A 24,907-nucleotide genomic window follows, 5' to 3' on the forward strand; every position below is an offset into this window, starting at 1 on the left:
TTTAGGCATAAAGAACAAGATCATAAATAAATTAGAGGAACATAGGATAGTTTACCTCTCAGACTTGTGGAGGAGGAAGGAATTTGTGACCAAAGGAGAACTAGAGATCATTATTGATCACAAAATAGAAACTTTTGATTACATCAAATTAAAAAGCTTTTGTACAAACAAAACTAATGCAAACAAGATTAGAAGGGAAGTAACAAATTGGGAAAACATTTTTATAGTTAAAGGTTCTGATAAAGGCCTCATCTCCAAAATATACAGAGAATTGACTCTAATTCATAAGAAACTAAGCCATTCTCCAATTGATAAATGGTCAAAGGATATGAACAGACAATTTTCAGATGATGAAATTAAAACTATTTCCACTCATATGAAAGAGTGTTCCAAATCACTATTGATCAGAGAAATGCAAATTAAGACAACTCTGAGATATCACTACAGATTGGCTAAGATGACAGGAACAAATAATGTTGAATGTTGGAGGGGATGTGGGAAAACTGGGACACTGATGCATTGTTGGTGGAGTTTTGAAAGAATCCAACCATTCTGGAGAGCAATCTGGAATTATGCCCAAAAAGTTATCAAACTGTGCATACCCTTTGATCCAGCAGTGCTACTACTGGGCTTATATCCCAAGGAAATACTAAAGAAGGGAAAGGGACCTGTATGTGCCAAAATGTTTGTGGCAGCCCTTTTTGTAGTGGCTAGAAACTGGAAAATGAACGGATGCTCATCAATTGGAGAATGGTTGGGTAAATTATGGTATATGAAGGTTATGGAATATTATTGTTCTGTAAGAAATGACCAGCAGGATGAATACAGAGAGGCTTGGAGAAACTTACATCAACTGATGCTGAGTGAAATGAGTAGAACTAGGAGATCATTATACACTTCAACAACAATACTATATGAGGATGTATTCTGATGGAAGTGGATATCTTCAACATAGAGAAGAGCTAATCCGATTTCAATTGATCAGTGATGGACAGAATCAGCTACACCCAGAGAAGAAACACTGGGAAATGAGTGTAAACTGTCAGCATGTTTTGTTTTTCTCCCCAGGTTATTTTTACCTTCCAAATCCAATTCTTCGTTTGCAACAACAACAACAACAACAACAACAACAACAACAACAACAACAACAAAATTCGGTTCTGCACATATATATTGTACCTAGGATATACTATAACATATTTAATATGTATGGGAATGCCTGCCATCTAGGGGAGCGGGTGGAGGGAAGGAAGGGAAAATTTGGAACAGAAGGGAGTACAAGGGATAATGTTGTAAAAAATTGCCTATGCATATGTACTGTCAAAAAATGTTATAATTATAAAATTAATTTTAAAAAATAAAAAAATAAAGTTATAATCTCCCAAGTAGGATCTGGGACTTCCTGAGGACTAAGGCCTGACCTCAAGTGGTATACAACCAATCAACCATAAGAAGAGAATGAGGGCACATCCTTCCTTTACTAGAAAAGCCAGTTGTAGAGCTTGCCTCCAAATTAATCACACCCACCATTATTCCCCCAAACTGACTCAGTTATAAATCCTAATCCCCCCCCCTTCTAAGTTCCATGGATTCCTTGAGGCATTTATAACCTAGTTACTACCTAGGTACCAACTGCCTCATTGGCAAAGGTGCATTTGGAAAACTATCCTTTTCAGCTTTACCAGAAGTCAGAACATCTAGCCCTTTTTCCTAAAAAAGGGTGAATGGTAGGCTTACTCTTCAGGGAGAAGAGTTGGATCAATAAATCAACAGGTATCTATTAAGGGCTTACTATGTGCCAGATAGTGTTTTAAGATCTGAGAGAACAAAAGAAAGGCAAAACTCATGTTTACCTTCAAGGAGCTTATTCCAATGAGAAAGCTAATATTTAATTAGCAGGTATATATAAGACAAAGAGTAAAACAAAGATAACCTTAGACTCTGTTGTGGTGGTCCTTTGTTCTGGAAGAAGACCATGACATCAGGGAATAGATAAGTGAAGGCCAGAAAAGTCCTCCTGTAGCAGCTGTCTTTTAAGATGTTTAGAAGGAAGCCAGAAATTCTAAGAGGCAAAGGTGAAGAAAGAGTTTCAAGGTAGAAGGTATAATCAAAGAAAAGGTTTGAAGAAAGGAGCTGAAGTAGATTGAATATGGAAGAAAATAAAGTATGTAAAAAGTCTGGGAAAAAAGGAAGGGCTGCTGAGTTGTGAAGAACATTAAATACTAAAGATTCTCACTCTTATTTTTTTTTTAAATTTCTAATGGAACAGAATGAAACTTATAGAATGATCAGGCATGGATGGGTTATGATCTATATGCTTTATCTCATTATAGCATTTTTGCCCCTCAAACTATCTTTATTCTGACATCTCTTTTCTTTCAAGGGCACAACCAGTTTTCCAATCACCCAGGTTCATAATCCTTGTATCCTCTTGAATTTACTTTAACTCCCTCTGTATATTCATTCACTTGCCAAATCTTGTCATTCTGTAATTCTACAACACATCTTGCACATTTCATTTCACTTACACAGCCAGTTCCCTCCCTCAGACCTTTATCATCTCTCTGTAAGATTGTTGAAATAGTATTTTTAAATGTTAATATTTTTTGCTTCTCTTCTCCAATAAATTGTCCTTCACTTCTGTGTATTTGCATTCCCAGTCTAAACAATTCTACTTTACATAAGCGAACAATTCTGCAGACCTTTATGTAAAATGTTTTTTATGTAATGTGAATTTGCTAGTGAAGTTACAAAGGGAGGGTAACAGGGAGTGTGGGACCAGAATGAAGTGGCCAACTCAGGGACTCATGGAAGCCAGGGACAGAAAAGCTAGAGCAAAGGGAAGAACTTTCAGGGGCAAGTTCAGCCATGTGGGAGTCTGGCCAGAAACCAAGGAAGGGAGTGGAAGGACCACTATAACACTTGGAGGGCAGACAGGACACGGAGAGCAGACAGACAACATATGGAGGTGAGGAAACACTGGGACAGGGGTGTGAGGTCATATAATATGGAGCTGAGGGACAGAAGCAGAGGGAATATTGTAATTGTACAGTTAACAAAGGGATTTTTTTTTTATTCATTTTTCCAAATTATCCCCTCCCTCCCTCCACTCCCTCCTCCCGATGACAGGTAATCCCATATATTTTACATGTGTTACAATATAACCTAGATACAATATATGTGTGTAAATACCATTTTCTTGTTGCACATTAATTATTAGCTTCCAAAGGTATAAGTAACCTGGGTAGATAGACAGTAGTGCTAACAATTTACATTCACTTCCCAGTGTTCCTTCTCTGGGTGTAGTTATTTCTGTCCATCATTGATCAACTGGAAGTGAGTTGGATCTTCTTTATGTTGAAGATTTCCACTTCCATCAGAATACATCCTCATACAGTATTGTTGTTGAAGTGTATAGTGATCTTCTGGTTCTGCTCATTTCACTCAGCAACAGTTGATTTAAGTCTCTCCAAGCCTCTCTGTATTTCTCCTGCTAATCATTTCTTACAGAGCAATAATATTCCATAACCTTCATATACCATAATTTACCCAACCATTCTCCAATTGATGGACATCCATTCAACTTCCAGTTTCTAGCTACAACAAAAAGAGCTGCTACAAACATTTTGGCACATACAGGTCCCTTTCCACTCTTTAGTATTTCTTTGGAATATAATCCCAATAACAGCAATGCTGGGTCAAAGGGTATGCACAGTTTGACAACTTTTTGGGCATAGTTCCAAATTGCTCTCCAGAATGGTTGGATTCTTGCACAACTCCACCAACAATGTATCAGTGTCCCAGTTTTCCCACATCCCCTCCAACATTCATCATTATTTGTTCCTGTCATCTTAGCCAATCTGACAGGTGTGTAGTGGTATCTCAGAGTTGTCTTAATTTGCATTTCTCTGATCAGTAGTGATTTGGAACACTCTTTCATATGAGTGGAAATAGTTTCAATTTCATCATCTGAGAATTGTCTGTTCATATCCCTTGACCATTTATCAATTGGAGAATGGTTTGGTTTCCTATAAATCAGGGTCAGTTCTCTATATATTTTGGAAATGAGACCACAAAGGGATTTTTTTAAGAATGTGAATTTGTTTTAGAATTCTTTTCATACAGACTTGCATAATGTGAAGCAAAGTCATCTATGTTGTTCTCTCTTTTGGTGGAGCTTACTATGCAGTTTCAAAATTTTCTATTGTACTCATTTTTTGCTGTGTAGAACAATATCCTGCTCTTATAATTCCCATTTCTCTTTTAAACCACTCAGGAATAGTGTATCTTGGTTCCCTGTTCTCTTTAAAAACAGGGTCTTCTATCTCCTCAAATGTTTGATAATTTCCCTTTATTTTGCAGTATTAATTCACAAATGACTGAATTTGTTTACTAGAATTGGAAACCATATGTTGTTACTATTTTTTTTCTGTTGATTTGAATGTTTATGTTCAAGGTCTTTGATATTTCTTCTTTATGAAATATTTGGTGCTTTCAATTTTTGTGTCCCCCTTCCTCCTCCCCCCCCCTTTTTTTTCTTATTACTCACTTCCTAACTCCTTCTCCTGTGATTGTGGTTTCTCTGAGGAACTCAAAAGCGTCTCAGTTTCTTCCCACATTAGGTAATTTCTAGGAGTCAAAACTGATTCTCGTTGGAGGCGTGGTGGAGTGCTGCGCAGCCCCACACATTCATGAGATTCTGTCCCGATGACCTGCTCTAGTCCCTCTGTTTCTCAGTTCTCTGGTCTGGACCTAGCACTTTAGAATATGTTTTTCCCAGAACCAGCAGTGTTAATGTTTCTGAGTTATAATACCTGTCATGCTTTTGCTCCTGAAAAACTCTGGTCAAATTGTCTGTTGAAGCTTAAACATATTTATGTGGTCATGAGATGGAGTTCACAAGGCACTGGAAAGAGGGATTTGGGGCAATTGAGGTGGTGTGGTACAGTGTCCTTGAGTCTACTAGTGTAGCCTTGTTTCTGGTGCTTTGGAAGGAAAGGAAAGAGTGCTGAATGAGCTCAAGGTCAGTAACTGGTGCTTACTGATGCATCAGTTTCTGGGTATCTGGGGTTTATATTGTTTTGTTTTTTCCTTTTTATCTTTCTTTTGGATTCTGGATATCCTACAGGACCACCAAACATTAGAATCACTACCAACAACATATTTTTGGTTTATATCCAGATAGAATTCCTTCCCTCCCCCACCCCCCCCAAAGAAAAGATGTACAAATACACAAGGTATGTAAATAAAACAGGATACATTTAGGGAGGAAAACTCCAAGCAGAAAAAGGCAGTCAGGAGTTTCAAGGTCCAAACCTCAGCTCCCACAGCCAAGCCTCTACTTGGGTTGATATCATGCTGCCAGGGTAAAGGAAAACATATTATCCTTCCTGTAATGGGAATGATGATAAAATAGAACTGCATGTTACATGGGAGAGTAGAAAGCAGAGAGAAAGACAGAAGCTACCTCTCTATACTAAATTGATGCAACTCCTCCCTTGCCTCTACTATATGGCTAAGGGGATTGTTTTGTCATTTCAAGTAGAGGTGTAATTTAGCAGAAGCAGGTACATACTCCAATGGGTGTTAGGACAGAATGTAACCAAGTTCCGATTGTTGAGAATGAGAAGGAATGGGTGAAAATTTCAGAATGGCAAATTTTATCACTCTGTGAGGAAAAGGATTAAGGAAGATTTCCCCGTACAAAATAAGTAAAGCTCTTCACTTCCACAGTTCTACCCTAAGGGGATTGTAAGTAGAGAAATGGTACCTCTCCTCAGCTTCCCTATACTTGTTTATGATATCCATTCAAGTCCCAGATTCCTTTTGAGATATTCAATTTAGTGGCACCTATCCCCAATGTCCCTCTAATAATGGCAAACCTTTAACAAATATTTACTGATTGGTTGACTGATTGAAATCCATGACCTGAATATAAATCTGTGTGACTCTCAGCAGATTACTCTCCCTAACATATTGTCTCTTAGCACTTTTTGCCTGTTACTTTTAGGCCACGTCTCTGGGCTCAAATGATATGAATGTAATCTCTTTCATCCTTGATAGAACTATATATGCTTGAGAATAGTTATCATTCCTCTTTTGACCTCTCCTCCATCTCCTATATTTTGAGATCATAGAATGATGAGATGTCAGGTCTAGAAGGACCATTAAAAATTGAGACTAATCTCTTCTCTCATTTTTGCCTTGCCATTTTACAGATGATCAAACAGAGGTTCAAAGTGGGAAAGTCACCTGTCCAAGGCTATACAATTAGTAAGTAGCAGACCTGGGTCTAGAGGCTGCACTGTGTTTTGGTAAAGAGGTCATTCCACATGAAGCAATCAGGTACTGTGGGAGAAGTGGAAAAAAAGAAAACAAAGGCTACACAACTCACATTTCCTTCCCCCCTCCATATTTCATACAGCTAACAAAGTGATATTCCTAAAATTCATCTCTGACCATTTCACCCTTTCTCCATTCAAACATACACATAGATATCATGTATGTGCACAAATTCCAATGGCTCCCTCAAAACTAAACTCCTGTATTTGACATTTGAAGCTTTCATAGCCTAACTATCCCTCCTTTTCTGATTTATCATACATTTTTCCCCTTCATGAACTCTCTGGTCCAGACAAAACTGGTTCCCAAATTGTTTTCTATACAACATTCCATCTCTTTATGTGCCTCATGTGTATTCTCATCTCTAGGTCAGGTATTTCCTGGTTTCTTTCAAGATACCTTTTATCCTTCACAATACCTTTCTTGTTCTGAAGCTAATAGTAACTTCCTCACCACTTATACTTATTTGTTTTATGTATATTTTGAATATATTTATATTTGCACATGTGTGCAACTTGTCTTCTTATTAGGATTTAAACCCTTGGAGAAAACGGTCCATTTCCCCTTTGTTTCTATATTGTCATTGTTTTGAATAATTTCTTTCATATAGCAGATTCTTCATAAATGTTTGTTAGCTATTGCAATAGCTCCCTGTGTTACATTTTCCCCCATTCTAATGTCCTCTTCACTCATCTGTCCAATCTCACTTCCTAAAACACAGGTTTGGCTATATGACTCTCCTCCCCTCAATAAAATTCCAGGAGTATAAAGACAGACGAATAGAAAAGTGATAATTTAGGATCCAGTGTCATAAATTTAAATTCTGAGTTGCTAAGAAATAAGTTAAACAAGACTTCTCTAGCTTACATGTTAAATGAAAATAAAACATATACAAAGCATCTTCTTTCTAGATCCTCTTTTGAACTACATGGGCTACTTGGTCAGTATGGATTTTTTTTTTGTTCTATCTCAGTTAATCAGTAGGATAATAAGAATTTTAAGTGGAAATGAAAGCCATCTATACACAAAACCTAGCAGAGGTTAGAGGAATTTGTAAAATAGAAGTTCCCCCTCTCCCCACCTGCTTCTCTACAAGCTCCTCCTTCCCTTTCCGATCTCATTCTCCTTTCTGAAAATATGGTTGGGATCCACCACGTGAAAATGAGCAACAGCATCAGCAGATCACCTTCTCATGGAAATAAGGAAGATGAATCATTTGTAAGAATTTTTCCTTCCTATCAACTGAAAGACTTCTGCTATTTATTTAATGACTGAGCTGAAGACAAACAACGTTTTCTGAGCCTCTAAAGAATGCTATTTATCAGGGAAAAATAGAGGCATCCTAGTTTAATGGCAAGCAGAATGAAGTATAAATCATTTAGTGAGAGGAGCAAAAAGAGACTCTCCATCTTCTTCCTGGTTGGCTTTAAGAGTTTGGACAAGTCATTTAATCTCAGTTTATCTTTGCTTCCCCATCTGTAAAATGGGGATCATAATTTCTTTGAAGCTTGTCATGAGAATCAAATAAGATACTAATTGTAAAGTGCTTAGAACAGTGCCAAACACATAGGAAGTACAACATAAAACTTAGTCATTATTATTATAAGCTACTGGAATAATTTTGTTACCTCTAAAAACCTTTGTAGTTCCCTTGATCCACTCTTAATAAATCAAAAGGTCTGTAGTCAATTGTTCAATTCCAATCAAAATATCAAATCCTTATTACATGTCTACTATGTACAAAAAAAGACAAGAATAAAATAGTTCCTGATCTCAAGGAATTTACATTCTAACTAGTGTGACACTGAAAATAAATGACCAAAGAGTCAGAGCGATTATGTATCAATTGTTAAACTGAAAATACTGACAAGTTCACAGAGGTTGTACACCAGCTGTAAAACTCTAGAAAATAAAATAAAATAAAACTAAAGAGTAATCAGAGATTATAAGCAAAAAAATCATCTTTATTCCACTGCAGGAGGAAAATCAGATATATGGTCCAGGGTTTTCTCTAGAAAGAGACCCAAGGCAGCAAAACTAAGCTTTGATGCATAGAGTTATAGCTAGACAAGGACCAAGCAGAGAGTTATAGCAATGGTAATGATGGGTAACAGCAATAAGGAGGCAAGTATGCGTAGTGAAAAAAATCTGTCCATAGTAGATTTTCATGACCAGAATGAAGTTCCTGTAATACTTAGAGAACACCTGGGACTGGCTTGAGTCAATTCTGTCATGGAGATGCAGCAGAGTTCACTCAGAGAGTGAGCACAAAGGATTATTGTTATGCCAAGCTCAGGACACAGTTTGCTTGCTGGACCTTAGATTTGGAAAACAGGATGTCTCTCAATAGTAAAAAGAAAGGAATGAAAAGAGAGGGGTGGTCTTAGAATAGGGGATGATGATGCTAGACGAATATAATTCACACACAGGATAACACAAAGCTTGGGAGGTTTGTTGATGGTTAGTTATATTTCCTAAAGGTAAGAACGTGAAATGAAGAGCTATGTTTAGGTGCTCCAATGGGGATTTTTTTGTACTTCTTTTTGTTTTTTCCTTTAATTTATTTTGGAGAACCAAAGAATCTTAGTCTGAGGAAGAAACAAAAAGTCTTAGATCCATATAACCTTTGAGGAATTTTTTTTTTTAATCAGAATCCCTCCTACAATGATTTTCAGCAAAAACACTTTGGCTCTATTCACATCTATTTCAATGCAGAAAATGTTTACCTTTATTTATGTTTATTAAGTACCAATTATGTGCCAGATATCAGGCTAGCACTTTGCCAGTATTATCTTGTTTTATCCTCAGAACAACCCAGAAAAGTAGATGCTGTTATGATTCTCATTTTATAATTGAGGAAACCAAGGGGAACTCTGATTAATAAATAGCCCAGGGTCACACAGTTTAGTTAGTGTTGGAGGCAGGATTTTAACTCAGGCCTGACTTAAGGCCTTGAAACCAATCTACCACATTTTTTATGTCAAACTCAAATACAAAGGAGGAGGGGAGGAAACTAAATTATATATAAGGATCCCCAAAAGCTGCATATTGACTTAGAGAGACCCATATCAACACTATGTGTTCTAATGTTTTGTTTTTTTGTTTTGTTTTGTTTTGTTTTTTGTTACTTATTTCCCCTATTAAGAACTTGGAAGTGTTTTAGCTAGATTCTCTGGGTTATGTTTGACATTGTACTATACATAACTGCCTAGGAGCAAAAGACTGGAATTAGTCTCCTAAATTAATTCTCTGCCTCAGTTTCTCCCTCTCTCCAATTCTTTCCCCACATTGCTGCCGGCCAATATATTACTAAAATACAAATCTCACCATGTATCTTCCCCTACTCCAATTTATCCCTTTTGTGTCTAAGATCAAATATAAATTCCTCAGTGTGGTGTTTAAAATCCACTATAACCTAACTCCAAACTATCTTTTCAGATTAAAAAAAACAATAAAACTGAACCTATGATTTTCATGGCTATAAGAAAACTCCCTCTCTCTCAATACAGACCACCAACAGCTCTGTAACTTGGAGAATTACTTATGGTTCAGAGAGGTTAGATGATTTGCCCCAAATCACACAGCAAATATATATTAGAGCTGGAATCAAGACCTAGTCTGACTCTGGGATAACAATCTCTACTACACTATAGACAACTTCTCTTCCTCTCTAGAACTCTATGTCAAGCCAAACTGATCTTCTCTTCCTGCTATTCCTCATTTAAAACATACTATCTTCTTTCTGTGTCTGCATAAATTTTTGCCTATAACTGGGATGCCTTGTTTTCTTACCTTTACCTTTAGGAATCATCAGTTTTCTTTCAAGCTCAGCATAAACATTCTACTTGAAGCTTTTCCTGATGCCCTCAGCTGCTGGTGCCTCTTTTCTTCTCCCTCAATTACTTTGTGTTTATTTTGTATGTTTATATTATGTTATGCATATTACAAATATATATGTGCACATATACATGTATGTATATATATATGCATGTTTTCACATACATTCATACATGTGCTAATCCCAATTGAATGTAAGTACCTTGAAGGTAGTGATTAATTCATTTTTGTTTTTGTATACTTAATGCTTAGCACACAATGCCTGGTACATGGTTAAAACTTAGCAAACATTTATTGATTGATTGATTCTTTTTTTCAGTTTGTGAAGGAAAAAGGTGAAGAACTTACAGCAAGCACATGTTGATCAGAGACTGTTATCTAAAGCCTTAAAGGCCTCAGTTTAGGAAGGATGTGATTTTAGATAAGGCCTGGACTACATTCCACTGTCCAAAAGAGGATCTATGGTGAGGAAGCATGTGATTTTAGATAAGGTCTGGACTATATTTATTCTATTGTTCAAAGAAGGTGGTGAGAAAGCTATATATCTACTACATTCCATTGACCAAATAGGGGAATAAATCACATCATATAGAGGGTGGGTTTTTTGGTTTTTTTGGTCTGAAATGTATAAATCTGGGGTTCTCAAACTATGACCCTCAGGCCAGATGCGGCCTGCTGAGGACGTTTTTGCAGCCTGCTGGGTTATGGCAAATGGGCTGAGGGGCAGAGACAGAGTGTGAGTTTTTGTTTTTACTATAGTCCAGCCCTCTAACAGTCTGACGGACAGCAAACTGGCCCCCTATTTTAAAAGTTTGAGGACTACTGGTATAAATATTGTGAACATCTTTAGGGGAGTGGCTCTGTTCTGCTGCAAATTCGGCTCACAGACCAGGAAGGGGTCTGCTTCTCAAGATTCTAATAAAGAATTCTGCTTTCTATGAATGTCTCTATAATAGTCAATTTGGGTAGGTCACTTTTTGTCCCAAGCAAGTTCTGAATGGCATATTTTAGGAATCCATTCATAAGCTGGAAAGCATTCAGGAGAGGAAAATAGATAGGAAAGGCTATGAAGGTCATGAAAATTGGTACTAAGCATGAAAAAAGAGAGGTCTTAGGATAGATGAGACCACTGTTTTGAAGTATTTATTTGAAAAATTAATCTTGTTGTGCTTGGCCCAATAGGGCAGATCTACGGACAATATATGGAAGATCCTGAGATGAAGATTTCACTTGAACAGAAAGAAAAGGTTCCTAATAATTAGAATTGTTCATAAGTGGAATGGGTTACTCCTGGAAGAAATGAGGTCTCCATTACTGGAGGTTTTTACACAAAGGATCATTTGTCAGATATTTTGTAGATAAACTCTTGGTCACGTCTGAATCTCCTTTAAAGACCTTTATTTTCAACTATATTTAGTTCTACATTTTTTTCTGAGACTTATTTAATGACTTATTTGGTGGGGAAAGTATGTTTTTAGCTCACCCACCTCATTTTTATGACCTTTCTACCTCTCTAGGCAGCTTCTTTCTCATGCATACTCTCCATAATCTTTTTTTCCTCTTCCTTTTTTCTTTTGTTTTCCTTTCTCCTTTATTTGTGTTTTTACAACTTTTAGTTCCTGGTAAGGTGCTAACTAATAACTGACAAGAAATGCCTTAAATGTTTGTTTAACAGCTAACTAAGCAGCAGTGGGAATAATTGTTTATGTAAGAGACCTTTTCTGGAGCTCCTTCAAATCATAATGGTCAGTCACCTCCAAGCCTAAGACTGACCCATCCTGACGGCCACTACCCATGATCAGTCAGCCCCTGTTCACTTTAGTATAGTTCCACTTGGTTCCTGAGAGAGAGGATAATGTTGACTTCTGACTCAGAGAAAATAGAACTAAGCTCATTCTACATTTTTCCATGTTTGGTTTTTTCCACTTCAAGAGAGATTAGGTGGATTAGGAATGTTCAGAGTCTAAAATGTAATTCCTCTAGGAGTTTTAAATCTTTCCAAGTCACAATGAATAGTAGCAAAGAGTGACAATAATGCAGGTACTTCTCTGGAGGGAAATTCATAAGTGAGACTGTGAGACACAACTGTGATAAAAAGGTCAATGTTGTTCTTAAGCATGAGCTCTTGAAGAAGATCACCAGGAAAGCAGAGTAAGTGCCAATGTATCTGACTTTGGGGATTTGGTGGTCATAGCAACAGTATCTCAAAGGATACTTCAGCTAGGCAAAGATCAGGCCTCCAGATGGCTACACGTTATCATGGTTTTTCCCCCTGACTTTATCAAGCTTTTCCCTGCCCCAACTCCCATCTCTTTCTTCAGGCAGTGTAACCAAATGAGAACATCTAACTCAAATTTAGACTAAGCACTAGATTTGAAGTCTGAGGGACTGGGTTCAAATTTTATCTCAAGTCAAATAAATTCTCTGGGTCTCAGTTTACTCATCTGTTAAACAATGGGATTAGATAAAATGGTAGCTCAACTTCCTTCTAAATGGTATAATCCTATCTCAGAAAATTGAGTAGAACTTCCATATATAAGAATAGAATGTTTCTGAAGTTAAACTCAAGATGTGATCCTAAGTGATGTCTATTTTTTTCAAGTTTCTGGGCTTGAAGAACTAGTAACATCATCTAAACAAAGGCACTTGTAAGGATCTTGAATGGATTTCATCCTTCTAATGATAATGGAACATTGTTTAAAAATTGTTGTCCTTTTTATCTGTAAGTTGGGCTAGATTTGAGGGATACAGACATTTGAAGATGAATGAACAGCTCTCTGACTCAGAGGGGGTATATATAAGTTTACAATTGTACATATAAGCTTACAATTACTTCAAGGAGTTTACCATTTGTTAGTGGGGATAAGACATATATTTAAATTCAATTTTAAAAAATTGTACTTCTACCTTGACCTTTTCTAAATGCTATCTATTTGAAATAAGTGTGTAAAAAGCTAATGTAGTAGAAAGTACATATGAATAAGAAGGATTGGGCTTGAATCTTTTTTATGCTACTTGACTACATGTGTGGCCTTTAAAAAGTCACAATCTTTAGTTTTCTCTTTTGTAAAATGAAAGCTATTTGATTAGATGAACGTCTAGTCTTATAACTGTGAAATACTTCATAATTTCTGTAATTTACATCTATGGATGTATTTGTTCATACAGTTTTCAACCCTTGGAAGTATGGAGGAAGAAGTCACAATAATGATATGTGGAAATCTGCTGTATCCCTGAAAAAGACTGCAAATAGACAAACAGCATCACAACTATATCTGGTTGGGTTCAGGAGAGGACAAGGCATAATGGGAGACTGTGGTGGATAAGCATTAACAATATAATTTACTCAGGGATCTAATCCCAGTCTCCAAATACCTTCATTATAAGCCAAAGAATGTTAGTAATTAAGAATCCACAGAGATAATAAAGAAATGATAACTAGTTAGAAAGCTGCAGAAAAGAATTCTGAACTGTGCCAGGTACCTAACTTTATACAAAAGTTGTACCCCTGGGAAGTTCAATTCTGTTTGAGTCAACAAATATTAAGTTATTAAGCAAAATACATGCTGGAGAAGGAGAAAGGGAAAGGAATAAGCATTTATATAATGCCAAATATATGCTAGACACTGTTTTTTTTTAAACAATTATTATCTTGCTTTATTCTTTACAACAACTCTGGGATGTAGCTACTATTTTTATCCCCCTTTTAAATTCGAGGAAATTGAGCCAAACAGAAGAAGGTTAAATGACTTTTTTGTAAGTGTTTGAGGCTGGATTTGAAATCCTCTTTCTGACTCAAAGTCCAGAGCTCTACTTCACAAGCAGCTGTCTCCTGCTACAAAAGTTACAAAGACACAAATGAAACAGTCCCAGACTCCACTGAAGGGATATAAGTTAAAATAAATTTAGTACCAGGACAATGAAGTAAATACGAATACTAAAACTTTTTAGCAAAATGTAGTTTCCTTATTTCTTTTAATTAGATCTATTTTTGCTTTTGCTTTGCCTAAGATCATGTTCGCTACTCCTATTTTTTTTTTAATTCAGCTGTAATATAATAGATGCTGTTCCAGTCCCTTACCTTACCGTTGTATCTCTCTTACCTATCCCTAATCACTGATTGGGCATTGCCACACTCAGATTGAGACCTGTTAAAAGACCTTAGCTTTAAAAAGCCAAGGCATCCAGGGCCATTTCCAGTCATCTAGATCTATAATCTGGTCACTAAAGTCAGATGGTTCTGAGGAGAAAGTGAAGCAGGTGACCTTGCCCAGCCCTCCCTTACATGTCACGGCATCACCTCCCTGATGTCACGGTCATCTCTGAGAATGAAGGACACACAACAGTATAAGGATAAGGGGCAGAGTAAAGGTATTAACTATTGAGAGGCTCGGGGCAAGCTTTCAGAGACATGCTGGAAGCAGCACTTGATCCGAACCTTGTAGGAAGAGAGGGATTTTGGAGTCTGACTTCAGAAAGGAACTAATTCTAAGCATGAAGGACAGCTACTGGGAATATCTGTTTAAGAAAGCAGAGCAAGAGTAAAATATGTATCTTCAATGCTTAGCACAGTGCCTAGAAATAAAAAGTGCTTCCCCCAGGAGATTCAGCCTGTGAATATGAGCTGACTGATAGCTCTTAGGGGAATAAGCATTTATGTGGCAGTAAATACTAGCTCTGAGTCTCTGGGCAAGTCACTTAATGTAGTGCGTCTCAGTTTCCTCATCTGTAAAATGAAGTGGAAAAGAAAATGGCAAACCCTTCAGTATCTCTGCCAAGAAAACGCCAAATGGGGTCACAAAGAGTCAGACACAATTGGAAAATTGAGCTTTTTTTTTTTTTTTTTTTTTTTTTTTTTTTTTTTTTAAAGCTAGGGTTAAGTGACTTGCCCAGGGTCATACAGCTAGGAAATGTTAAGTGTCTGAAACCAGATTTGAACTCCGGTCCTGCTAAACTCAGGGCTGGTGTTCTATCTACTGCGCCACCTAGCTGCCCCAACAATTGTGTTCTATACATGGTGCTTTTTACAAATGTTTTCTCACAACAATCCTGGGAGGTAGGTTCTATTATTTTCTTCATTTTACAGTTGAGGAAATCGAGGCAAGGAGAAGTTAAATGACTTGCCCCAAATTGCATAGTATCTTAGGGCATATTTGAGTCAAGGGCCAGACCTTTATCTCCTGTGCTCCCTCTCTGTCTGGGAGCATGTTTATAGAGGATGCTAAATCTATGTCTACACAGGCAGTGCACATATGTGTTCATACACACGTATCTGCACACGTGACGTTTGCCCTGATAGCATGTAAAGGAGTTAAGGGCTCTCGTTCGTGTTCTGTGTCCTCAGCACCTGGCACAGCGCCTTGGCCACAGTGTGTAAATTTCTGTTGACTGATTAACTGGGAAGAGTCTTAAATGCCAGCCTCAGGAGTTCACCTGGAAGGCAGCGGGGGAGCCACTTAAAATTTCTGAACAGGAAATGACAGTCAGATTTGTATTTGCGTAAATGGGATCTTTGTAAGTTGATTCGCGATACCTGCACTAAGGCGCTGGGGGTATTTAGAGACACCCGTGCAGCTCCGAGTGCAGTGGACTCGGAGTCAGGAAATCTGACTTTTAATCCTGGGAATTTGGAGCAAGTTACTTCTCTATGTGGTTCAGCGGACTCGAGGCAGAGAACGTGGGAACACACTACAAGGCACGGATAAACAAGTACCAAGTAACGTGAGGACGCGGGGAGGTTCCAGCAACAGGAAAGCCCTCAGCCGTGGGAATCTGAGTTGGGTCTTGAAGGGAACTCGGGAACTAAAGGTCTTAGATGCTAAATCCGCGAATCCGTCCTCATTTCTAAACGGTGACTGGATAAGGAAGGTTGCAGAGAAAGGAGAAGGAAACATCCGTCCCCAGGGAACGGGAAGGGCGTTGCACGGTGCAGGTGTGACCGCTCCTACTCACTGACTATTTTCCCTTATTTGTCTCTGTTCTAAGCCCCCTCCTGTGCTGTGATGCGGCCTTCCCTTCTCTGCAGAAGCGGAGGATGATGTATGGAACACACACTAGTAAACATTCCCCGTCCCTTTAAAGCAGTGGTCCTCAAACTTTTTAAATAGGGGCCAGTTCACTGTCCCTCAGACTGTGGGAGGGCCCCACTACAGTAAAAACAAAACCTCACACTGCTGTCTCCGCCCCTCAGCCCATTTGCCATAACCCGGCTGGCCGCATCAACGTCCTCAGCGGGCGCATCTGGCCCACGGGCCACCGTAGTTTGAGAACACCTGCTTTAACCTTTTCCTCTCAAGTGATTATATGTACAAGAGAATCTGTTGCTTGGGAACTGCTCCCTCCCTGGGCCCCCCTTCCTCCCTCGCTTTAAAAAATGTGTTTGTCACGAGGGATGGCCCACTGGCTGGGGGAGTACGGAGGGAAGGGTTCATAAATACAGATCGGTAAGAGGCTGTAGTAACTTCAAAAATAGAAAAAAAATCGCCGATGTAGAGACACAAGGCATAAATAATCTTTTAAAGGGCTGGTTTGGGTTGATGATCTCTACGGCCCCTCCCACCTCTCGCAGGTGGCGCGATTCCGCCAGGGAACATCCCCGGGTCTCCAAGTGGCCAGGGGAGATGGGGTGGGATCCGAGGGAGAGGAAGAGAAGTTCTCGCGCAGGTCCAGAAAAGCCTAGGATAGACGCGGGAGGGAAGGAAGGTTTTCCTACTCTCCTCATTCAACAGCCAATCATTTAGCCCAAAACGAGGATGGGCGGGGCGTGATCTCCGGACGCACGGCGCGTCATCGCCGGCACTCACGTGGCTCCTCTGAGGGTGGGACGGGTCAGCTGACCTGCGGTGGAGGAGAAGTGCAGGAAGCAGAGCCGGGAGCTGTTGGGGCCTAGCAGCTTTGGCGTCGCCATGGCCAGTCAGTCGCAGGGTATCCAGCAGCTGCTGCAGGCGGAGAAGCGCGCCGCGGAGAAGGTTTCTGAAGCCCGCAAACGTGAGCGGCGGCGGCGGCGGCGCCCGGGGCCCTGGGGACCGGGGACCGTGGGCCGGGAGGGGAGGGAGAGGCAGGGCTCCATCGGGCTAGCTGTGGCTCAGGCTACTGTGCGGGCGGGGGGCTGGAGGGTGTGAGCGGAGGAGGTCGCGGGGGAGACTTAGGTGAGGGAGCTCGAGGCTGCTGGGAATTGCGGGGCTTGGGCCAAAGCTGTGATGAAGGCCTTCTTTTAGTCCCCGTATCTCGTGCAGCGATACCTCCTTCCTCTCACCTTGCCCGGTCATTAACCCCCCTTTGCCTGGCCTCCCAGGGAAAGGGAGGGAAGGGCCGGGATGAAGGCTGGGAGGTGGATGGGAGAAGGGACCGAAACTGTAGCTTAGGGAGGGACGCTGGGTGCCTTCCCGGAAGTTAGAGTCAGCTTACTGTTCTGTGTGATCTTGTTCAAGTTACTTAATCCTTCTGAGCCTGCGTTTCTAATTCAGCAAAGCAAGAACTGTCAGTTATACCAGGGTTTTGGAAGGAGTAACACTTGGGGAAAGTGCTTTCCAAACTTTGAAGGTCCGAATCGGCGTTTTTTCCAGAATTTTTCTTTCCCTAGTTCTGGGAGAGGAAGAATGCACAAGTCTCAGTCAGTCAGCTGACATAAATGAAAGCGTTTCTGGAGTCTCTGTGCGTGACCGCAAGCAGAAACAATCCCCACTGCTGCGATCCCTTGTTGAACGGCAGAATTCGGGTCTCCGGTCCCTGAGAGTGTATGTAGTCCAGGACCGCGAGTGCAGTGGTTGAACGCCGTAAAGCAGGCGCAGGTGTTGGAGGGCGCGTTTGCCTCTCAGCTTGTGTTTCAGACCTTTGACCCCCTTCACATACACCCTAAAATTACTGGCTCATTTACCTGCGGGTTGGAAACCGAATTGCTGACTGTTGTCCTTCCACTAGGACTCACTGAAGTTTCTTGCATCTTAGTTCCCGAGGCCCACAGAGACTTTCTGAGACACAAAAAAGATAATATTTTTCTCCCTTAGATCTTGGGGGGTTTTTATGGAAGAAGTAAGAAACTCAAATAATAAAGTGGATTGATACGTTCATTAGCGCATCAGAAAGGTGTTATTGTTCAGCATGTCAGACTTCCTGACTCCGTTTGGATTCTGGAGCGGTTTGCCATTTCCTTCTCCAGACTTTACAGACGAGGAAGCTGAAGCAAAGGCGTTAAGTGGTTTGCCCAGGATCACACAGCTAGGGAGTGTCTGAGGCCAGATTGGAACTGGGGAAGATGTCCGTCTGCATTGACACCCAGCTGCCCACCGGAAAAGGCTCGGAGGGATTGGCTGTTCCAGAACTGGAGATAAGAGAGATCTGTGGAGGATTTGCTGTTAGGAAATAAGGAATTGCCAAAGGCATATTGCAGATACCAGAATATCTAGTGCATTTGGCTGCCACGAAGATGATTCACTGATTCACGGATTAGACTAAAGAAGAAATGTAGATTGTGGGAAGCATCGAATTTTGGGCTAAAGGGGTTTGCATTTATATCCCTTTGAAAATGGAGGCCATTCAGACTTTTTTGAGTTGGGGAGTGAGGTGTGTACTTTAGGCAGATTATTCTGGTAGTGTTAGGACGGATTGAGAATGAGAAAGCCATTAAAAAAGCTATTTCTAATGTGATTGATAAAGAGGGCCTGCGCCTGGTGGAAGTGGAAAGGATAGTGGGAAGAGGTGTTGCTGGAGTGGAATAGGTGGAACTTAGGGAGCAGCAGACGATTGTGGCATGTTAGGAGAAGCAAGGCCTTAAGGACTTAGGGTTTTGAGCTAGAATGACTAAGAAGAGGATGGTGGTGCCAGTAATAGAAATGGGGAAATCAACTGAGGGGGAGGGGCAAAGGTTTTTGTTTTGTGATACCTAGAGACAAGCACAGAGAGAAGACTTGAGAATTTCATAGATAAGCTGGAAGGGACTAAGGACAGAAAAACTCAGGCAGTTGAGGAGGGCCCACCACAAGGAAAAAAGCAAGCCAGGAAACAAAGAAGTGAAAAACCTGGAGACAAAAGGATTGTGCCAGAGAGAAACAATGGAAAAAGAAACACACAGGGATGAGAGAGAAACAGTAAGTGTGTTAGTCTCTGAAACCTATAGGGACCCCAGAAATAAGGGAGAGACAAGTTGACAAAGATTGGAGGAGATTCCAGGACTCCCAAGGGAAAGGGAAAGCTTTCAGAGAAAAGAGGTCGTCTATGATGAGTTGACAAATTATAGGCCTAGTTCCCCTTTAGAACTTGATTTCCTGGTTCCCAGCTGAAAACTTAGTGTCATTGAATGAAACAATATACAGAACCAGGTTAAAAGAACAAGCAAAAACCACCCAATAACATGATGTTGCCTCCAAGACCCTTTTGTTGCCTTTGGAAAATTATTATGGGCCAAGAATTTCTCTCTTCTTTTTACTTTTATGTCCAGTACTACCAGACAGTTTATTTCAGGGTTGAAAATAAGTACTATTCCATATAAGTTTGACATGATAGAAAGTTAGGCCTAAGAAAACTTTTTTTTTCATTTTCTTTTTAATTATTTGTTTTTTTAAAAATATCTGGAGATATTGGAGATATTTGAAGGAGTGTTCCTGTAAAGCAATAATGATATCTTAACTTGTGCCATACAACATTTGGGAATAACTGAATATCGTTCTCCATCCATTGAGAAACTGAATAGAATTAGAACAGATAGACATGTTTATTACTTTGTCTTCGGTGTGCCTTGAAAAGAACTTTGGAAGACAAATTGCTTGAATTATGAAATTTGCTCTGATAAGAATCATCTTTAATAATAGAAAGAGCAGTTGGACAGTAGAATTAGAGAAAAAGTGGTGACCTTCCCAAAAGGGTGTGGTACATAACCTTCCCTATGCATGAAGCCTAATGTCTGTCCCCATGAAATTAAGGCCCCAGCCAGGCCAGGGCCTGATTGTATGAGTCCTGTCTCTTTGAGAGGCAACATGATATGGTGGATAAAAAACTAGACTTAGAGTCAGGTAGGCCTCAGTTTGGGTACTGCCTCAGACTAAGCATTGTTTTCCTGGACAAGTCACCAAGCCTCTATTTGTCTCAATTTCCTTATTCAGGAAACAAGGGTATTAGATTTAAAGGTATCTCAAGTTCCTTGCTAAGTTTATGATCCATCCCGTTGGTCTTTGCATGTCCCATGGTCTTATTCTAGTACTTTTTTTCTTCCTGTTAAAAAAAATCACCAAAATATTTTTTCAATCTTCTTTCTATCTTGTAATGTCTTTCTTAATGCAACTTTTTCCTTTGAAAACAGGAAAGAATCGGAGACTGAAGCAAGCAAAAGAAGAAGCACAGGCTGAGATTGAGCAGTACCGGCTGCAGAGGGAGAAAGAGTTTAAAGCCAAAGAAGCTGCGGTTGGTTTCCATTTTGTTGTTGCCTCCCTTAGCTTTCTTATGGTGGAAACCATACCACTGTCCTTCCATTTAGAAGGATGCTTGCCAGGCCTGCTAATGAAAATCAGATGAGCTTAGTGTCAAAGTTATTTGTTGTAAGCCAGTTTAGTTCTGGAGGTGAAACCATCACTAGAACTGAATAGGTTAAAGATAAAGATTTATTAAGATTATACTACTCATAAATTGAAAGAATTGTCTTCTTTTTTAAATTTTTAATTTTTAAATTTTTAAATGTTGGTATTAGGAGCACCTAGGCACCAGCTGAAGTCAGGAGGACCTAAGTTCAAATCTGTCCTCAGACATTTAATACTTCCTAGCTGTTTGATCCTGGGCAAGTCACTTAACCCCAATTGTCTCAGCAAAAAAAAAAAAAAAAAAAAAAATTGAGAGCATGACTTAAAAAATTTCAAAGTCAAGATATTATAATATAGGATTCTAGAATGTTTTCCTTAATTACATGAAGGCTTTATTGTTGATACCATTTCTGTAGGATATGTAATAAGTTTATGATCCATCATCAGGCAACCGCTATCCCCTACTATGCTTGGCCTTGTGACTAAGATATATTTTGAGACTGTTTGAGAGGATTATTGGTATAGTTGAGAGCTGTTGAATTTAGGATTTTTTCTTGTGTGGAAAATATAAATGCTTAATAGTATTGTAAGCTACTAGCCTAATTGGTGTTCTCATACTAAGTTCATGGGTGTTTTTATTCTTTTATTTAAAATTGCCTATATCCAGGTTGTCAAAAGCAAGGTTGTTCCTATGTAGGAATTGTTTTTGTCCCCCCCAAAAAAATTGATAATTAAATTCATATAAATTTGATGCAGAATTGACATTTACTGGGATTATGATTTAAGGACCTTACTTAGAATGAAGTTTTGAAATTGGCAGATGATGAGAGGGATATTTTTGTGATTGGTTGGATTGAGGTGTGTACCTAGAAAGATAGTCACATCTTTTTGTTATTTCTTGAGTATTTTCACTTAGGATAGAAAGACTTAACTGTAGAAACTGAAACCCCTTTCAGTACAAATTTCTATTGCTGTGTGTATTTGGTATTTTAGTATTTTAGTGCTCTAGCATTTTATTCTAAGATATTAACTAGAAAGTAGAAAGAAAGTGTTTGTTAAAAGTGCTTATTGCTGAATTATTTATATTATTGGTAAAATTGAGTTTTTCTTTAGATTAAGCAAGGCACTTTTTAGATTTATTTCTTATAAGCTTGACATTTGTTTTTTGTTCCTCTCCAACAGGCTCTTGGTAGCCATGGCAGTTGCAGCTCTGAAGTAGAGAAAGAAACCTTGGAGAAGATGTCTGTCCTCCAGAACCACTTCCAGAAGAATAGGGAGGAAGTCCTGGAAAACCTTTTGGCTTTTGTGTGTGACATCCATCCAGAAATCCATGAAAACTACCGTATAAATGGATAGGATAAAAGAAATAAGCTCATATTCGATAGATAGGTTGGCAGTTCAGTTGTCCTATTGTAGAATGTGAAGCTTTAGTCGTGCTATAATTCCATTCTTGTATAAAGATTTTAAATTATTTCTGTATAGTATTTGGTATGGTACTTTAATCTTTTTGGAGTCTGAAGAATCTGACTTCATACAGACTGGAAGCTCATCCAAAGAGTGAATATTCTTATCTTTTATTTCATACAAACTTTGTGAGTACAGCTTTTTTTTTTTTTTTTTTTTTTTTTAGTTGATAAGCTGGAGAATGCTACCATCCCTGGATGGTTTTAGTGATGAAGAAAATTCCTTAAAAGAAAGGAGTTAAAAATTTTATACAATTTTATGTAGCATTCTCTAGAGCTTCATTATATTAAACATCAATGAAGCTTTGGGAAGCAATGGGTATCCTTCAAATAGCCCTATCTAGATGGGTTTAGCATAATAATGTTGCTGATATAGCCATTTAGAATCCTTTCAGTTACCCTTGATAAAAGAGTACCAGCTGATGGAACCTGGGTGCTTATGAATAACTTGTTACATTTAGAATGGGGATGGTCACTTGAAAGTAAAGACTATTTAACATTCCTTATCTTGCATCTTTTCCTTTGGCTCATGTGGTGTAATTTTTTTTTTTTTTTAGGCTGGGGTTAAGTGACTTGCCCAGGGTCACACAGCTAGGAAGTGTTAAGTGTCTGAAATCAGATTTGAACTTGGGTCCTCCTGAATTCAAGGCTGGTGCTCTATCCACTTCGCCACCTAGCTGCCCCCAGCTCATGTGTTTTTAAACAAATAGTTCAAAGAAGCCAGTTGCCCTATACTATGTTGTTTAGAAAATTAATAGTCCCCAAAATCTTTAGAAAATGTGCATTGTAGGCATTGTTTGGAGGGAGGGGAAGTAATTTTTCTAGTATATGTTAATCTATTGACATTTTCTCATGGTTCTTCCATATTACTGACTTTTGATGTCTTGTTTAATTTGCAAAGTGGTTTCTAGTGTTCTAAATATTTAAAGCCTGTAGTAGCCTCATGCCATTTACAGGCATGTAAGTGTATTATGTATAGGTCACTGGAATTAATCAAGTATTTATTGAGCTTCCACTCTCTCAGCATTGTGTCGGGTGCAGTGAGGCAGGCAGTAAGGTTATAGGTACAAAAGGTCATAGGTACTGGCCAATCCTCAAGGAATTACTTTCCAATTACTAAATTTTATCATTGCTGGAGAACACACTGGAATTCTTTGGGGTTTCTTAAAGAAAACCTCATTTTGTGCTGACCCACCCTGCTAGGAGAAGGCTGTTACATTAGAAGAATCTTCTGTTATAGTAATAACATCATCACAAATCTTAGGAGTTTTAGATTTGTCACTAGTATAATTTGGAACTTGGGATATCAGAGTTTTTAATACTTGATAGCTTTGGATCTGTCCATAGCTTTAATTTTCTAATTCTTTTGGAGAGAACTCACTAGATAACCTCTTCTAGCTTTATGATTCTCTAAAAAGGATCACACTGTCTTAAATGAGTATTGTATAGATAGGTCCATGAATCATTTGAAGGTAGTTGTGCTACAGTTTGGCCAATAGGATAGGGATAGAGGCTAGACTTCTCAATTAATATAAGGAATTTCTGATGAAGAAACTCTTACAGATGCAAGTCAGCATTTGTCTGAAATCTATTTGCCAATAGTTTCCCCCTCTCCCCCCCAAATAGCGCTATGAGAATTGTTTGACCTGTGGAATTTGCATTGGTCCATCTCAGATATCTACCTGTTGACATTCAATAACTTTGACTTCTCATCCCCCTTAATATACCCCTATCCCCAAAATATATAAAGGAAAGGCATCATATTCAATTTCTTTGACATCTGCTAAATGCCATAATTCTGTATATCAACTCAAATAAATAATGACAAAATTTATTCATTTGCTTCCAAATCTTGGCCATCCTAATTCATTTATATTTCGCTTGTCAAATGCCTCAAATATAATTGAAAAAAATCTGTGATCCTAAGCCCAAATATTCAAGAAACAGATTAATCATCTGATCATCTTGGGTTCCATTCAGCTTAGAGTCTAAATCCTCTTCTAAGTTTATGGTTGCCTAACTTCTGGTGTCCTAAACTCCAATACAGCTGTACAGCAGAGAAACTGCTGTTGTGGGTAGAACAGGAAAACTTGTCTATCATGAACTTTTTTCTCAATTGTAGATGGGTAGAGGTATTGCACTGGGGTTTGTGCTTTAATTTTCTTCTAGTCCAACCTTGCTTCTTAGTGGGTAGAGTCATGGTGCCCTTCTGGGTAGATTATTGATATTGTACATTGACATGGATGAGTTAACTATTATATAGCTCTTACTTTGAAATCTTGTGTAGGTAATGGAATTATGAGTATTCCTGGTTGAGGGAACTAAAGTTCAGAGAAGGTAAATGGGGGAAGGAGTGGTTAATCCTTTTCAACAATCTAATTTGAATAGTGGTTACCATACTTTTGGCTAACCCTTCTTTTTGTAAGATGCCTGACATCTACAAAAACAGTAATTGATTAATAAAGGCTTTCTGAATCTATGCCTAGTTTTTGTCTTTTGGAGAGGGAGGAGGTATCATCAAGGTATATTCTTCAATTATAAGGGGAAAAGTTATTTTAAACATACAGGTTTCTATGTCAGGTAAAGGGAAGGTATACTCCAGGGTATTTCTTACATATTTTGTCCCATTGACAAGAATAGACATGTCTTCAGTTCACCTTTATCTAAGGAGAAGCTTTGTTCTCTTTAGTTCAGGCAGCATGCCAAGGATGGTCAGGGAGCTAGTTCTATGAACTTGGGCACGTCATTTCATCATAA

At 38.9% G+C, this 24,907-nt stretch overlaps 1 protein-coding gene across 1 annotated transcript; it reads left to right on the top strand.

The window, feature by feature from the left end:
* Positions 1-16,980: 16,980 nt before the first annotated feature.
* On the top strand, positions 16,981-24,629 carry ATP6V1G1 (ATPase H+ transporting V1 subunit G1). The gene is made up of 3 exons (XM_074292890.1): positions 16,981-17,166; positions 20,474-20,574; positions 21,870-24,629. Exons 1-3 carry the CDS (start codon positions 17,085-17,087, stop codon positions 22,041-22,043), a joined length of 357 nt encoding a protein of 118 aa, XP_074148991.1. The 5' UTR covers positions 16,981-17,084; the 3' UTR covers positions 22,044-24,629.
* The last annotated feature ends 278 nt before the right edge of the window (positions 24,630-24,907 follow it).

This window comes from Sminthopsis crassicaudata, chromosome 2 (assembly GCF_048593235.1).
Source record: "Sminthopsis crassicaudata isolate SCR6 chromosome 2, ASM4859323v1, whole genome shotgun sequence".
In the NCBI taxonomy this organism is placed as follows: Eukaryota; Metazoa; Chordata; class Mammalia; order Dasyuromorphia; family Dasyuridae; genus Sminthopsis; species Sminthopsis crassicaudata.